Source organism: Ursus arctos, unplaced genomic scaffold (assembly GCF_023065955.2).
Source record: "Ursus arctos isolate Adak ecotype North America unplaced genomic scaffold, UrsArc2.0 scaffold_10, whole genome shotgun sequence".
Classification (NCBI taxonomy): domain Eukaryota; kingdom Metazoa; phylum Chordata; class Mammalia; order Carnivora; family Ursidae; genus Ursus; species Ursus arctos.
Window position 1 is genome coordinate 66,713,633 of NW_026622764.1, and position 18,005 is coordinate 66,731,637.

An 18,005-nucleotide genomic window follows, 5' to 3' on the forward strand; every position below is an offset into this window, starting at 1 on the left:
CCACAGGAAGTCATTCTGGGATTAAAAAAGTAATTTAATATTTTACAAAATCTCAAATTAAAAAATTCAGAAGGGAAAGAACAGCAAAAAGCATTAAGTATTTTACGGGATCTGACCTCAGGAGGTCAGATTTGTACACAGGCCGGCCTACTTCCACCCCAGCAGGCCTCATCCCAAAGAATCTTCTCCTTTGTTCGGATGTGACTCTGGAGTCACACTCCTTGCTTTGGAACTGTGTCCAGTAGAGGAAAAACTTACTAGTTAAGGGACTTTGGGGCAGTTACTTAACCCTCCCTATGCTTCAGTCCTCTCATCTGCAAACGGTGAACGAAATGACAGTGCTTTTCCTTTAGATGCTTGTGAAGACTGAGATGTAACCAGCGCAGGCACAGTGCTTCGAAGGGTGACGAGTGCATAAAAAGTACTCAATAAATGTTACCCAGTAACATTATCAGTGTTATGTTCACCTCTCCATTGCCTAAAATTCTAACAGTGCTTTAAGAATCCTTTTTAAAAAAAATGTCAATAGCTCTTAATGGAGTCAGGGCTATGAGTTATTCACACTTTAAATTCAAGTAGACGCCTTTCTTCTAACACCTGAGAGCACTACAGTAATAAAACGAGTACATTTTGAAGGGGGAAGAGACACAGCCATTGTGGAGCACAGATCCCCTTGGTGGGATAGGGCGGCAGAGGAGGTTGATTAGGAAACAAAATGAGTTCATTCATCCACTCCCACATCCATTTGTTTTCTTTGAACAAAACAATTTGGAGATAATAGTTAATAAAATGAAATTATAGTTAATAAAATGAAATTATACTTGACTCTAGAAGTTAATAGCATTGTGGACAAAAGCATACCTTTTTATGAGAACACGCAGAGGGGACTCGGCCTTCCACCGCTCCTCTCAGAGAGATTCTAGGCACAGTGGAGGTTTTTGCAAGATACAGACTACCTGGCTCTGGAAAAATATGCTGCCTTTGTTTCTTTTTAATCCGCATATCCTGTGTATCTCTGGCATTCTGAAGATTTGTAATTAAATCTATTAAAGAATAAGTTAGCAAAAAATAAGCTTGCATGTAACATTTAAAAAGCACCACCTTTGCTTTATAAAAGTCATATATATCAATTTGCTCTAATTTTCAGGGATAATTTGCTCTAAATCTTCACGGATAAGCAAAGTTTCAACTTGTAAACAATAGATCTATTATTTTTATTTCAAATTTGGAAAAAAATTAGTAGCCTGTTAAATTTATATTCCAGTAACAGCAGTCTTAGATTGTTTGTCTAGTTGCTTTTTTTTTTTTAAATAAGAAAGTCCACAAGTAGTTACTTTTGAAAGAAAACATTAGAATACTTTAAATCTAATCTTTGGATTTAGGAAAAATCTAAAAGCATTAAAAAAGTTCTGAAATTACTAATCGTCAGAAAGGGGTCAAATCCTCAAGTCATTATTTAAACATGAGGAACATTTAACTGGAAGGCAAAAACGTGTCAACACAAATTTTCACACAATACCTAAAGGTTCTTTTTCATCCTTTGTGAATATTATAGTTGCTGCTTGATTGGAGTTATTTTTCTTAAGCTGATGAATTCCACTGTCATTAATATTTGTTTCGTGATCACCAGGGCCATGTTCATCTATGTTTTTAGGGTTTTGTTTGTTTTCTTCCAAATTAGTATTCTTGCTAATACACTGTTCACCTCTGTGAAAATGTGATTTAGTTTTAAAAGGTGGAACAAAGACTTTCACCGGTTTGCCTGGAGTATTCAAGTGTCTCCTTTTTTCATTTCTTGTGGCAGGAACTGTACAAAATGGCTGCCCTGAAACTGATAAATTGCTTGAAGATTTTTCCAAAGCCCAGTGTTCATAAAAATGAGATTTAGACAAAAATTCTTGACCAGGTGTGGTAAAATTTGGATTCTGCATTTCTTGCCGTTCCTTAGTTGTGCTACAATGAGGAGAAAATATTTAAGTTTGATTATTTACCAATAAAGGGACATATATGTAAATGTTTTGGAATATGCTTTACCCCCACCCCACCCCCCCGGCCCCTCAATAAACCTCAACTGCCATATGGCAATCCTACTTGGGCAACTGTTTTGCATTTCATTATGGTTGCCATCCAAGACAATACCACACTTCTCAAGTCTGTAACTATTTCTCACACACTGACGTCCAGCCTTTACCAGTTCCTTCATACAACAGAAAAGTCTGTCAAACATCGATCCTGTTTGTCTCCTTTAGTTCTATCACAGTACTGCTTATTTACCTCCTTTACCAGAGAAGAACCTATCCGTCCTCTTCGAACACCCACACCTGCACTCTTGACTCCACCTAATACCTCAGTCTCCTCAGGAACCTTACTCTTTGAATTAGTCCACCTCTCTCCTTTCTCTACCACCTGTTCGTTCGTTCGTTCTTTTCTTTTCTTTTCTTTTCTTTTCTTTTCTTTCTTTTCTTTTCTTTCTTTCTTTCTCTTTTTCTTTCTTTCTTTTTTTAAAGTGTTCCTTTCATTTAGCCAGAAAGCCATGCCCATCCTGGAAACACTTCTTTCTTAGCCTTATCTCCCCTTTGAACTAATACTCATTGTGACCTACTCTTTGCGGTCAATCTTCCCAAACAGGTAATCTAAGCTAGCTATTTTCACTTCCTCAATTTCCACTCATTGAACTCCCGTTTCTCCCACTGTTCTACAGAAATTGTTAACAAAGTTGCTAATGACCTCCCAAGTGCCTACATACACACACAGCTTTCTGTGTGAACTTATTCTACCTGACCTCTGACAACTGACTTCTTTCCTTCTTAACATTTTCATCACTATTATCTATACCACGATTGTCCCCGTTTCTTTCCTTCTTCCTTCCTTCCTTCCTTCCTTCCTTCCTTCCTTCCTTCCTTCCTTCTTGCTGATTTTTCCTCTGACTCTTAAAAGCATTCCCATCTTTAAACTTGGATTTCTTCCTTAAACATTTTCCCTGGGTGATATGAGTCATTTCAAATGCTTAATTATCATCTAATAAAAATGTTAATCTGTATCTTCATGCCCGACTTTCCCCCAGGTTTTATTCTTACACTTTGAACTTCGGTTTTTTTTTGGTTTTTATTTTTTTACACTTTGAACTTCGTGTAGCACCATATACATCACATCTACCTTGATGTTCCATACTCATCTCAAACTCAGCATGTCCAAAATTAAATTTACCACCTTCCCTATTAGCATACCTGTTCTTCCTCATATTTGATATTTTGTTGAAAATCCCATACTTCCTTTTACCCAAACCTGAACCCCTGGAACTTAAAGTTACATTTATTCAGTCATCTAGCCATCACATATTTTATTTTTATTTATTTATTTTTTAAGTAGACTCCACACCCAGCGTGGAGCCCAACGTGGGGCTTGAACTCACGACCCTGAGATTAAGATCTGAGCTGAGATCAAGAGTTGGACACTTAATGGACTGAGTGATCCAGGAGCTCCTAGCCATCAAATATTTAATGAGTTCCTACTACGTGTGCTAGACTGTTTTGGCTGGAGGATATAATGGGAACAAGACAAAATCACAGAGCTTATATTCTAGTGGAGGGAAACAAACAAATAAATATTGGTATTAAATGCTATAGGGAAATTTAAAAGCAGGGTAAGGGGGACAGGGAGTGTCCCGCAGAATTAAATAAATATTTTATACAGGTTGGTGAGGAAGACATTATCGATAAGGTGACATTTGCCAGAGCCCTGAAGGAAGCGAGAGATAAAGCCATGTGGGTATTTGGGAAAAGAGTGCTACAGGCAGAGTGAACTTCATGAGGCAGGCGAGGCACAAGTATAGCTGGAACAGCATGAGCAGGGTAAGTCGGCAGGTGAGATTGGAAAGACAGCAAAAAGGCCAGAACATGGAGAACCTGTACACCTGGTAAGGACTCCCCAGAGATGGGAAGTCATGGGCTAGTTTTTGAGTACAAAAACGACACTCTCTATCCTATGGTATGAGTATATTTTGAAAGTAGAGTTGTTAGACTTTTACAGGAAAACAGATTAGGTGAAGCTGTTCAGTTTGAGATGTCTATTAGTCACCCAAATAAAAACATCAAGTAGGTAACCAGATGAATGCATATGCTGTTCAGGGAAGAAATTCAGGCTTATGACATTAATTTCGGAGCCATCAGTAAGTAGATGGTATATAAAGCCACGAGAGTGGATGAGACAGTTACTAAGGAGGAAGGTCAGGAAGAGAAGCCTGAACCATGAAGGAATTTATCATTTAGTGGTTAAGGGAAGAACCAGCAGAAGAGAAATGGAAAGGAGGAGAAGTTAAGAGAGAGGTCCCAGAAGCCAGAGTAAAGAAAGTGTTAAAAAGGCAGGAGTGATTATGTGAATGCTAGGTTAACATGAGGATGGAGAGCTGACAAGACTCAGCAATATGGGGGTAACCGGCAATCTTGACAAGGGGAAGTACGTAGTGATCAGAGAGTGAGGTGGGTTCAGGGGAAGGGAGGAAGTAGAGAACGTGAGTGGAGATCATTCTAATGAGTTGTGCTTTAAGTGGGTAAGGAAATGGATTGGTGGGATAAGAGCAATCAAGAAAGGTGCTTCTTGTTAAGATGGAGACTTATAAGAACTACCTGACAAATGGGACTGGCCCAGTAGAAAGGAAGACAGTATCAGAGAGAAAGGAGCAATTGCTGGACTGAATCCCTTGAATGGATGATTGAGAGGAGATCTAGTGCCTAAGAATGAATAAACCTTCTGCCCCAAAACTTGTTTTCATTGATCTTGTACTCCTTTGTTTTGAAATATTAAGAATCCTGTGAAAATGAGGAGCTTGCTTTGTAGGTTATGACCAAGATGTCTAACTGAATGTAAGCAGAGACACTTGCCACTCCCAGTTACCCACTATCTGGCCGAATCTTCTTGAATCTTATCTCCCACTCATACTCTCTGCTCTAGCACCTGTGTTACATCGAAACCTTTACGTGCTTACTAATCTCCTTGTGACAGTTTCACTTTGGTCTATTTCTAAAACACAAATCTGGTTATGTACTCTTAGGAGCACTCTTAGAAACTTCCACAGACAAACAGTCGCCATCTAAGTTTCATCTTGTCAGAAATGACACAGGAGGCTTCCTATTTATAGGTCCTAACCTCCCCATTTCTTTTTGTTTCCTCCCAGTCCCCAAAGCACCCCAGCCTGCTGAATCCCATGAGGAAAGCCACATAACTTCTTACTCTTTCCAGAGTGTGGAGCGCCCTCCTCACCCAAGCATCCCTTACATTCTGTCTGAAGAACTGTTATTAAGCTTCTGCCGCATGATTAGCTGCCAGTTTTTCTAAGTTGTCACATCCCTTTGTATATCTACTTTAGTACATATATCACAGTAATTCTTTTCCTGCCTGGCTCCAAGACTAGCAATCTGAGGTAGACTTACTTATCTTTATATCTATCTACACAATATAAATAAGATCCTTAGGAATTTATGCATGCTTGCTTAAATGCACAAGACTATTTTCTCATCATGTAAATTAAGGTAATATGCAGATAAATAAGCATTTTAATATTACAACCTGTTTTTGAAAACGAAAACAACCAAAAAAATCACCTGGGTTTCTACATTCAAAACATGTATATTAATAGCCTGCTGGAAAATATATTCCAGAAGTGCAGATCAGTGAATGTTTTCGACAATGCCACAAATAGTTCTTTTTGAAAAGGTAACATTAAACATAATTTAAACCGTAGTCTTGGGCTAAAAAATTTACCAGCTAGAAAAGGTTTCACAACTGCTTTCTACAATTTTAGATGCTTCTATGATATTCACGTCCATTATCCCCAAGTGACATCTCTGTAACTGCTTCTTCTTGAAGAGCCACTTGGAAAATGATGATTTAGCTCTTTGTCACCACTTCTACTTTACTAAACATCCTTTCTTTCCTTTCCTTTCTTTCTTTCCCTTCCCCTCTCCTTCCCTCCCTTTCTTCCTTCCTTCCTTTCCTTCCTTTCTCACCTCCCCATCGTCCCAAGTTATATATTTTATAGTCAATATTTAATTATGTACCCTCTCTGGAGAATTAACCCCAGTCTTCTGTTAGAGTGGACAAGAGGTAGTTGTCTAGCTTCATGGAATGGAGGAGGTGAAGTATTTTCAACCTGTACCCTTGTTCTGGCTCCTTCCTTCTTCATCACCAATTCTGCAGATTCATGAATTCCTCAGCTTTTGAGGCTTCTTCAGTTTAACACGGTTGGTTCTTTCCTCTCCCCATTATGATTTGAATCTGTTTTCTCCCATATGCTTTGAAAAACAGCCCCTGTGGTCTCCTCTCCTGTTCTCCCTGTCTTGGGTGTGTGTAAGTTCCCTCATGGTGGTTTTGGTAAAATTCTGGAAGGAATGTGAGTATGCTCAATCCACCATCTTTTTACCAAGAAGCTTCTTACTGCATTGAGATTTCAGGTTCTGCTTCAATTTATCTTGCAGGCAGACTTTCCCAGGGCTCTATTTTTCTGTTCCAAAATGGTCTAGCTGCCTGGCTGGGCTTAGCAACACAGCTATTATTCTGGGATCTCCCCTCAGCACCATCTGTCTGGAGGATCCCCTCTGCCTCTCTATGCTGAATTCCTGTTTCTTCAATCTCACCTCTTCCTCCTTCTTGGTTAGGGACCGGTTTTATGAGCTTCCTGAGAAAAATGCATGGGAGATACGACTTTTGGTACTCTGCATCTGAAAAATGTCTACCTCACACTTATTTGATATTTTGTTCAGTGATAGGATTCTAGGCTGGAAATCATTTTCTCTCAGAATTTTAAAGGCATTGCTCTAGAGTATACATAATGGAATCCATAATCTTCTAGCCTCCATTGTTAATGGCGAGAGAATTTATACCATTATGATTCTTGCAACTTTGTTTGAAACCTGATTTTTTTGCCCCCTGGAAAATTTAAGATTTCCCTTTGCCCTTAGCATTCTAAAATTTCACAAGGCTGAGCCTTAATGTGAGTCATTTTTATTCATGTGCTCAGAGGGCCCTTTTAATCAAAGAAACTCTTGTCCTTCAGTACGGATAAAGTATCTTAAATTATTTCTTTGAAAATTTCTCTTCATTTCTCCTTTGTTTCTTCTTTCTCAAACTCCAAATTTTCAGATGTTAGGCCCATAGGACTGACTGACTTTTCTAATTATATTTTCTTCTTTCATCTTTTTTTATTCTATATTTTTGGAGGTTTCATAACTTTTATCTTCTATTACTTCTACTGAGTTAACTTGTCATCATAGTTTTAATTTATAAGAACTCTTTTTATAGCAACTTGTTCTTATTTTAAGGATGCAATATGTTCTTTATCCTGAGAATATTAGTAAGTTTTTTCGAAATTTCATTCACTTCCCTGCATGATTTATTTCCTTTAAGTTCCTTTCTTTTTTGTTTTTGTACTATGGATATTATCTTTCACAGAACCTTTCTTCCAATAACTAGAGATCCTTAATTCTCTCTTCTTATTTAAGAGTGAAGTATGCGCTGGTGGGGCTCATCAATTATTGGCATGCTCTGGCTATGCAGTTTCACTCGAGTATTTGTAGCCTTTTCATTGAGCTAGTCATGCTCCCCAGAAAAAAAATCTTCCAGTCTTCTGCCTACAGGCCTGACTGCCAGTATTGGCGAGCCACATGTGGGAAGGCGGCTGGGGAGTCTCACTACTTGATAAACAGATTTTTTACTTAATCTCTGTTTTCAGTACCTCCCCTCAACTGTGCCTGCTGTGTCTCCACCCTCCCAATTCAGAATCCCTCCCATTCATCTTTTTCAGACAATAACCTTCTGGTCTTCTGGCACAAAAGGGATAACTGGCTGCCTGCAGTGGGGCAGGGCATATAGATGTTTCTTAAACAGATTTTCAACTGATCTATTTTCTACCTCACCTTCAGAAGAACATTCTGCTGCCATTTTGAGTCTTGGGTTCTTTAGGGGAAATTGGGTGGCTTCTCTGCTTGCTCTTATGTGAGGTTTTAGCTTTCTAGGGGCTTTCTAAGTCTTTCATGCTTTTTGGCTTCCAAAATTTGTTGTTTTTTCTCTGAACATTGTCCTTGTGGATTTATAAGTTTAAAAAATTCTCTTAGTAATTTGGGTAGGGTTTTGAGAGGGAGGAGAGGTAAGAGAATATATTCAATATATGCCATCTTTTTTGATATATTTGAAATTGATTTTCAGTAATTTCCTTATTCTCTCTTAATCTCTCTTATCCATAAAGTTGGAATAAAGCCTCTGTCTACTTTCCAAAGATGTTAAGAAACTGAAAAATGAGATAATAATATGAATAGCACTATAAAGTACTACCAAAGTACACTTACTTAAAAGGAAAGTGTTAACTTATTTACTGCATATTAGTGCCACTATTATTTTTAGAAATATTTATTTTCAAAAACTGTAACGTTCCTACACTATATAAGCAGAATTAAACAACAACAACAACAAAAAAACCTATGTCTTACCGAAAGGGTCCACAGGTAATTGGCTCTAAAGAAATATGATGCATAAACAAGCTTCTGTCTTTTAGGATGCCTAGAAAAATATTTCACATTATGTATTAATGAAAATGTATTTTACATTATGTATTAATGAAAATCTAATGGGAGATTTTATTTTGTATGCCTGTTTATTACACATTACTATAAATATTTACATAAAAACTTAGATATTATAGGCTTGAAATATTTGACTCACAAATTGATGACTATACACTAAATAACTCAGTGTAAACATATAAACATATAAAGGAAATCAGTATAAATTTAATCAGCTGATGTTAATCATAACTCAAATGTGTTAGCTAATTGCCATGCAAATATTGAATTTAAAATTTAATCTTATGAAGGTTTTACAAGCCAAACTTTAGATATTATTCTCAGTATGCAATTTGTACTTTTTTTAAAAAAAGACTATTTTAGGGAGCAAGAGAGAAAGAGCACGAGCATGAGTGGGGGAGGGGCAGAGGAAGAGGGAGAGACTCCCTCTCAAGCAGACTCCCCACTGAGTGCAGAGACTGACACGGGGCTCAACCTCATGACCCATGAGATCATTACCTAAGCAGAAACCATGAGTGGGACACTGAACCAACTGAGCCACCCAGGCGCCCTGCAACTTGTACTTCTTAAACCTTCAGCTAGTTAATTAGTAGGGGATCGGTTAAATAAACTACAATATGTTGATACAGCCACATGATCAAGTACTATGCAACCATAAAAAAGAATGAGAAAGATCTCTACACAGTCATTCAATATTTATTGTGGGATTTATCCCATGTATTTCAGAACTAAGCCTCTATAGTCTAATATGTTTATTCCTCACTATCTGAATTCTTCCTTTCCAAACCCAGGAACCAAGTATATAGTGAGAATAGTTAAAAGTTTTATTTATTTTTAAGCATTCCATGGTAACGAGATAGGAAGCCATGGAGAATTTTAAGCAATCAAGGGGCATGATCTGACCTTTTTGTTACCAGGATGATTCTGGCTGCTATGTTGAGAGCCTGGAGGAGGGGCAGAGGCAGAAACAGAGAGATGAGTTAGAAGCTATGACTGTGGCTTGGATGAAGGTGGTAGGGGCAGAGGTGAGAAGAAATGATCAGATTCTTGTTATATTTCAAAGGTAGAACCTATAGGACTTGTTGATGGGTTGCATGTGGAGTATGAGGAAACAAAAGAGTATACAAGGACATTAAGATTTTGATGTATCAATTGTCAGAATGGCAGCGAGAAAGGAAAGAACAGGAAGAGTGGGTTTGGACAGGGATGGAATCAGGAGTTCAGCACTGGCCGTGGTGACTTGGAAACGCCTATTGGCAATGTAAGTACAAAAGTATCAAGCGCAAATGAATAAATAAGTCTGGAGTTCCAGGACAGGTTAAGCCTACAGATACAATTTTGGTAGTCACTGAAGTTTAAGCAGAGAAGAGCTCTGAGGACAGAGCCCTGGGGCACTCCTATATTTAGAGAAGGAAACGAATAAGGAAGAAGCAGCAAAGACATCGGAGAAGTGGGTATGCAGGAGGAGAACCAAGAGCATGTGGTGGTCTCAGAAGAGTGACCGACTGTCTAATGTGGCTGAAAGATGGAGCCAAACGACACGGAAATTGCTGCTGGATTTGACAATATGGAGATTACCATGTGACTCAGGAAAGAATGATTTTGGTGGAATGGTGAAGGTCAGTCAAAAACTTGACTGGATTCCAGAACCTAAGCTTTAAATTATTATACTAAGATCTTACTAAATTTTTATAGCTTTTTTTAATTTAAAGAGTCATTACTTTATAATCACTTCATGCTTCCCAATTATAGAGAACCTCCACATACTAGGTGTTATGAAGGAAGTGCTCACATAACAAAGCAAGACATGACTTTAGCAAACCACACTGTAAAGTCTTGTTCAATTATCTATACACCCAAAAAAGCTTAGAAAAAGAACTTAAAAATACTGTGTGTAGTACCTACAGAGAGGGAAAAGATATGAATTCAAAGCAAATTTTACCGTCTGGAGTGCTTTTCGAAGCTTTTAAGGATTTTTCTTGACTTTTTATTGTCCTGTCGAATTCATTTAACAAGTTTCTTTTAATTGGGGGTTCTCCTAAAAAGAAATTTCCATACGTGTTTTTAAAGCAAATAACATCAATTTTATTTTTCCAAAGCCTATATACAGTCCATTTTTTAAAACTAAAGAACTGACTCAGAATTTATTAGGCAAAAAATACTTAATAGTTACAGTTTAAATAGCGACCATCTATTCTGAAAGAGACAATTCATTTTTCGATATCTATTTTTTTTTAACCATTTAAAATACCACTATCTAATAGGGTCTAGGAATAAAAACATGTTACCAGTTACCAAAGATATCCTACTTTTTAATAAAATAAACTGGCACCGAATGTAACTGCAGGTTTACTGGAAATATGGACAAACAAAATTTCTTCAAGTATAACTCTTTCTGCATTAAACTTGAGAAGGAATGTATTATGTAGGTCCTTGAATTAGGGTGAGTAGAAGAAAAGACTTTTTAAAATTACCAAAATTATATTAAAATATTAGTAAAAGTATTACTTACTTAAAAATTCTACAAAGGCTGAGAGTAAAATTAAACCATAATTTGAGTTATGCATGTTCATGTAATACTGAGATAACATGTGATAATAGGTACTTTGCTTTTTGATGCTTTATTAAAGGGAGTGAATCTGTAAAATTTAATAAGAAGTAAAAATATCCTTGTAAGCCTTTATTGTTAGATTATGAAGTGATTTAATTGTTTAACAAGGGCCTGTACTATTCAAGTAACCAGAAGCTGATCAAGATATATATTTATATATATTAGAGGTGAGGGAAATTAAATAGTGATGCTGTTGAGAACATTTATTAGAAGTTTGAGGTTTTTAAAATTTTTTTTCTAAGCAAGGCCAACCCACTTGGGAATACACATGAACAAAATGGGTTCCTATAAATAAAGCCATTATTTTCCATAAAAGAATTGTGAATCTCTTAAAGCATCTGCACTGCAGAATTTTTACTAGAGCACAGCAATAGTTTAAAGTAAGTATCATAAACTTACTACTATTCCCATAAAATAAACTTGGTACAGAATGTAACCTGGATAACACTTAAGCAAATCTGTACCCAGCAGGGTTACTGAAGGCACCAAGTGGAAGAGTGAACTGACTGGCTTCAGTGTCTTTCCCTGTAATCCGAAGAGACTGGGCAAGACCTGTGATAACTCAACTCAATTCTATGAGTTTATAGGTTTTAAAAAGGAGATAGTTATTTAAGATCACCCACTTAAAAGCAGGAGACTTAGATATGGCATTTACTTTAATTGTATTTGATCAAGAGATTCAATTATTTAAGATTATTTTTAGAGATACTAATGGAAAAAAAATCACACCTCCAATTAACCTAACTGAACTAAGTTGTTACATATACATTTAAAAGAGACGTTAGGCTATAGTCCAAATAGCATTAAAACCAGAATGCTATCTGCTAAAAGTAACTGACTGTAGAATACTCCCTAGATGGAAAAAAGGAGGCAAACCAGCACCTATAGCTGAAACCTACTTTTAAAGTTTGTAAGAGCCAGAGTTGGAATCTCTGTGTGCTCTCTCTATATACATAGTCATATTTATTTGAAAACAGTTACTAAGTTGTATCATGCAGGCTGTTACAAGCAGTTTCAGATTTTCTAGGGAAACTAACTTTTAACAGTAATTTCTCAATTATAACTATATTAATGATCTCTAAAAATACATTAAAAGAACTTCAGAACATGTTCCTTAGTACAGACTCGATATCAAGAGTGAAATCACACTCCCCTAAACTATACATACAAGTCTATAAAAATATAGCTTATAATACCTGAATTGCTTTAAGCTATCATTCCATGATTTTTAAAGACTTAATTTTAAGTGACTGGCAACATAAAAGGAAAAAATAGACACTCACCAACTGAGACAAGTGCATCTCCTCTTCTTTTTCCAATTCTTGAACTGAACAAGACCGTTTCCTCGGTGTTTTGACGTATGAAAAGAGAGTGTTTGGCATGACTTAGCAGTTCAGAATCTGTCAGCTCACTATCTTCCATAAAAGCTTTGGCAATCTCTACCGTTTCTGTTTCCAAATAGTTTTCTGGATCCTTGGAGTAAGTAGAACAAACTTCTATATTTGTTTTCACAGGAAGATTAGAAAAAGTTTCAGTTTTCCCAATTTCTGTTTTTATGTTTTTAGCTAAAGCTTGTTCTTTTCCCAAAAGATCAGTGTTCTCAACAAGAGATACTCTGCTTCCCAGTAGCAACTGCTGGTTGTCTTGCTTCAGCTGAGAGGGACATGGAGAAAGTTTAATGGAGAAATGATTTTCTGAAGAACCACTCTCAGTGTTACAGTTACTTGATAATTTAAATTCTTTATTGTAGGCCTTTTCCAATTTGGAGTTTCCACAGTGTTCTAGGGTTCTCTTATCAATACAAGAGGAAGGAGGTATTTTTGATACATCTTGTCTAGATGTAGATGAATGTTGAAGACCACAATCAGTTCTGATCAGATCGAATTCTTCTAACATTCCCTTAACTTTGCATAAGGCACTTTCAGAAACTGGCACTTGTTTCCCACTTGCTGTGCTAAATCCAGAGAAAGCAGATGATAGTAAATTTTGGGAGGTATGTAGCATAGTATTTTCTTCATTTGTGAACTTGTCTGAATGTTCATTATTTTTAAATGATACTTTGGGAAAGAGTTGCTTGGCACTATCTTCTATCTTGGAAAACACCTGCCTTGCCTTTTGTAATGCAGTATCTGATACTTGCACAGATTTTCCACTTGCTGTGCTAAAAATCCCACAAGCATTCGTACAAGGGACTGACTTGGGAAGATTCCCTGTACTAAGTTTACATATATTAGAAATTTTGGAATTATTCTGACAAGGTGGTATTTCAGAACCTTTCTCCAATCCAGATATACTTTGGTTAAGTTGTAAAGTTTGTTCACTTTGAATGTCAGCAAAAGCCTTATGTGAAGACAAATTACGTTCTGCATTATCCAAAGAGTTAGAAAAAACAATATCCTCCGAATCACCCAGTGCATTAGGATAACCTGCCACAATTTTCGCGTGGTAAGTGTCTGATTTACTCTTGGTCTTTTGCTTAATTACCATACTGCAGTTGTCTGTAAATCTCTCTGTCACTTTTGTCTGGTGTCCAACAAAGATTCTTTTACTACTTGCTGTACCGTATGCGGGTACAGCATTATTTGAATCCGAATTCAGTTTTTGAATTGCATTAAAATTATTTGAGTCAGATATGGCCACTTTAATGGCTGTATTTTCATTTTTGCATGAAGAGCTAGTCACAAGTCTCTGAACACAAATATCTTCATTTACACTTTGTGGGTCTGTGTCTGCTTCTCTTACAGTGGACATTATTTCAGAAAAACTAGTGTTTTCTCTCTCTCTAACATTGTTCATTACTGGCTCAACACCAGGAGTATCAACTTTATTTTTTAAAAGATATTCTGATTTATTATACACTTCACTGGAATAAGAAAAATCAGAATGGTATGAATACCTGTTAGACACGGTACTATTACTTAAGTAAGTTGAGCCTTGTTTTTCAGAGAGATGATTTTTGTCATTTTCAGTTATACTTGAACTATTTCCAGAAATAGTTCTACTTGAACTATTTCCGGAAATAGTTCTACTTGAACTATTTCCACATGAAGGATTTTCTACATAATCATCAGGATATTCTTTTAAACAGATCACTTTGGCAGCATTTATTTTTTCTGGTTGATCATCCAATTCTCCTTCTCTAAGCCATTTTTTTGCTTTAAATAGTGAAGCCTCACTCACAGAAATTTTTCTACCATGTCCTGTGTAAAACGCTAAAGGTGAATTTTCAATGGCTGAATAAGTGGATTGATTTGTATAAATTGTAGGCTTTCTTCCTGTTTTTTTTTCTGTATCTTCATGTACTTTAACCTTCAGAGAGGAACGATCTGTTTTAAGATTTTCAGTTTGCTTGTATAAATTATCACTTAAGAGCATGGGTCCCACCGCAATCTCATTAGAAACAAGTTTTTTGTCCTCTAGAGAATTCTGCATTTCTTCATACTTTGGGGCAGTTGTTAATTCAATGGTCTCACATGCTAATTCAGGCCCATCTTTACATTCCTCTCTGTCCTTGGACATCTTTGCCCCTTGATGGCTAAAATTAGTGATTCCACTATAATCTTGTTCTTTTTCATCAAAAAGATTTTTCACTTTGTCCAAAGATTCCTTTGCAATTTCTATTTTTTTCCCACTAGCTGTATGAAAACCCAACATGGTAGGTTCCGTGATCTTTTTTATTTCACTTTCTGGTCTTTGCTGGAGGGTCAGTAATTTATTTTTGGTACAAGTTAGGTCACTTTCTTTCATTATTTTGTCTTTTCTTTCAGTATTTTCTGTTTCCTCATGACTTGAGATGTCTATTTTGTTGATATCTATGCCAGAAAGTAATTCAGAATTCAAGGAATCAGAAAAGTTATTCAATTCTTCCTCTGTCCATTTTTGATCGAGGAGACTTATAACTTTATTTAATGACTCTTTGGAGACCCTTATATTTTTCCCACTTGCAGTATGAAAGGATACATCAAAAATGTCAAGATCTTTTATGTTTTGCCCCATTGTATTAGCTGTGAACTGTTGCTTATTTGATGTATTAACATGAAATGTTTCTTCAGCTTTTGCAACTTCCAAACAGGTTAAATCTGACAGACCTTCTTTAATTTGGGTGTTCCCTTCCTTCATAAACTGGCTAGATAATTTTAGATCTATGCTGTGATCAATACATGGGAAACTGTCTTCTTCTTCATGAATATAAACTGTATCATTTTTACTTGAATCACTGCCAACAGATTCTAAGTTATGAGTATTTCTACTGGCATCGGTACATTGGTTATCTTCATTTTCTGTTTTTCTCTTGTAACTTTCAGTAGTTTCTTCAACAAAAATGCCAGCAGTCATTTCAATATTATTTTGTAGTATTAGTTGGCTTTTATTATTTTCCTCATTTAAATGTTTATCATTGTTACAATCTTCTATCTGAATCATTGAAACTGTAGAATCATTACATTTACTTGAGGAGAAACTTCTTGTATCTAATTCTACAGAAGTTTCCTCACTGATATTCTCAAGGTCACCGAACAGCTTCTTAGCTTTTTGAAGTGCTTCACTACCAACATTCAGTTTTATGCCACGAGCAGAATAAAAGCCTCTAAACTCCACTTCATTTTTATCTGCTAAATAGCCAGAAGCACTTCTGTTACAGTTGGGTCTCGACAAGCAGGCAAACTTCTGCTTACCTCCAAGTATACCTTCAAATTTCTTACTGCTATCTACCTGAGTAATAGATGGCGCATTAGTTGTGAGATGAAGATCAGTATCTCTACGTTCCTCAGAAGTGCTGTTCAATATAGTCAGCTGGCTTTCAGGCATTTCAAATGGATTTTTCTGTATTATGTGGCTTGGTTTTTTAAACTGTGTAAATTCAAACTGACTTCCTGATTCTTCCAAAATGGTAGAAAGTTCTGTAATTTCTGCCTTTTGGCTAGGTGTTAAATTATGATTTGAATTAAAATCTCGCTTTAAAGATAAAGTTGGAGGAGCTATGTGACCACTTTCACTATCAGAAACATACGTGCTACTCTTCACAAACCCAGGTACACTATTAATTGACTGTGGATCAAGTGCAAGAGGTTTGCTTAGTTTCTTTTGACTTTCTAATGATGAGGTATCTACAATTTCAATACACGCTAAGTTAGTAGGATAATGTTCTTCAATATCTTTGAAGAGCATTTTACTTTTCTTAATGTTATGCTCAGAGAGTTTTATCTCTTTATTAGAAGCTGTTCTGAAGCCACTTCTAAAACTGTGATTTGAAATTGGATCTGATAGTCTTGCCCAATTATTCATGTAATCATTATTTCCATTTGATTTCCTAACTATATCCAAAGTGATGTCTGATTTTGAATCTTGATCTAGAGTCATTTTTAGTTGCTGCTTTATGCCATTTCTGTTCTTTTCTGTAAGATCATCTATGTTTGATGAATCAAAATCTTTCATAATCGACACTTTGGCTGTTTGTTTGTCCTCCATGTCTGTATACATCACCATGGTAGAGTTCTTGAGAACAGGTTCCCTTACACAACAGAGGTCTGCATCATGAAGTTCCTTAATATTTCCTAAAACAGGAATATTACTTTCATTAGTTACCTCTAAGATAAAATTATTCTCATCATCTGGGAAAAGTTCTTCAGAGTTTGGATTCACAGCTATTTTTGAAATTAAAGTAGTTTCCTTTTGGTCTTTTTGGATTGTGGTGAGATTTGCATTTTGGTTGAACTGTACCTTCATAGAAGGTGATGCTACTGTTACATACTCTTCAGTAGACAACAGCTTAGCATTTTTAGAATTTGCATTTAAAACATGTATTTCTTGATTCTTTTCCATGGGAATACTTTTGGTTAATTCAAAACCAGCTTCACGATTCTTACATTTTAGTTTCTCTAACATTTTATGTGATTCTTTTCCTCTAGAAATCACGACTGGGTTTGATGGAGGATCCCTGGAGCTAGGAGTTAACAGACTAGTATTGTCATGGTCAGATGAAAAGCTTTCTGGGGAATGAAAGTGAATACCACTACCTTCCACTTCTGAATGTGGCACAGGAGGGTGACTTACTGCAGGCAAGACCTTTTCTTTTATATCTGAAACTCTTTGACTTTTTGCATCATCTTCACAGTGTTTTTCCTGCAAGGATGACAGACAATCAGTTTCTGTGATTATAAATGACTGCAGTTTTTCCTTATTAGTTTTTGCTTCTTTATAATCAACATCTTGAGGTACTGTTTTATCATTAGGAGAACTAGTTCCATTATTGGAAACTTTTCTCAGAACTGTCCCAAAAGAGCTGGTTAAAGACACAGTTGGTTCTTCGGAATCATTCTGTAAACAGTTTTTTTTGACAGGAGATGAATGCAATAAACCTAAGCATGAAGACAGAAAGTGGCAAAATTAAAGTGCCATCAATCACATTCACTAAGTATTTTCCACTAAGTAAAAAAACTAGTACCTAAAACAAGAATTACATGAAAAGTAAGAAGTGAATGTCAGGCTTAAGACAGAAAGAATTCTAAATATTCTCTATTTCAACTTACTACATTTTCTAACTAAAGATAAATAGGACTTAGTATTTTTTCTAACATGTATCAATTCAATCAAAATTAGTATGTAGTTCAAGAAAGCAGCTAGCTATCATAAGTCAAATTCAAAGTAATTTTACTGGAAAATAAAATTAGAAAAAATTCATTGCTAATGTGAGTGAGGGTGAGAGCGAGAAAGGAAGCATGCATGTGCGTGCATGAGTGGGGGGGGAGGGGCTGTGGGAGAGGTAGAAGCAGACACCCTGCTGAGTGGGGAACCTGACACAGGGCTTGATCCCAGGACCCCAA

The 18,005-nt window shown here is 36.3% G+C and overlaps 1 protein-coding gene across 1 annotated transcript in view; it reads right to left on the bottom strand.

The window, feature by feature from the left end:
• Positions 1–18,005, bottom strand: part of BRCA2 (BRCA2 DNA repair associated) — a 60,560-nt gene that overhangs the window by 26,617 nt on the left and 15,938 nt on the right. The window contains exons 11-15 of the mRNA XM_026493107.4: positions 12,468–17,540; positions 10,516–10,611; positions 8,481–8,550; positions 1,520–1,953; positions 862–1,043 (exon numbers count right to left, since the gene is read on the bottom strand). Coding sequence (XP_026348892.2) covers positions 862–1,043; positions 1,520–1,953; positions 8,481–8,550; positions 10,516–10,611; positions 12,468–17,540 — 5,855 coding nt within the window. The remainder of the gene's footprint in view (positions 1–861; positions 1,044–1,519; positions 1,954–8,480; positions 8,551–10,515; positions 10,612–12,467; positions 17,541–18,005) is intronic.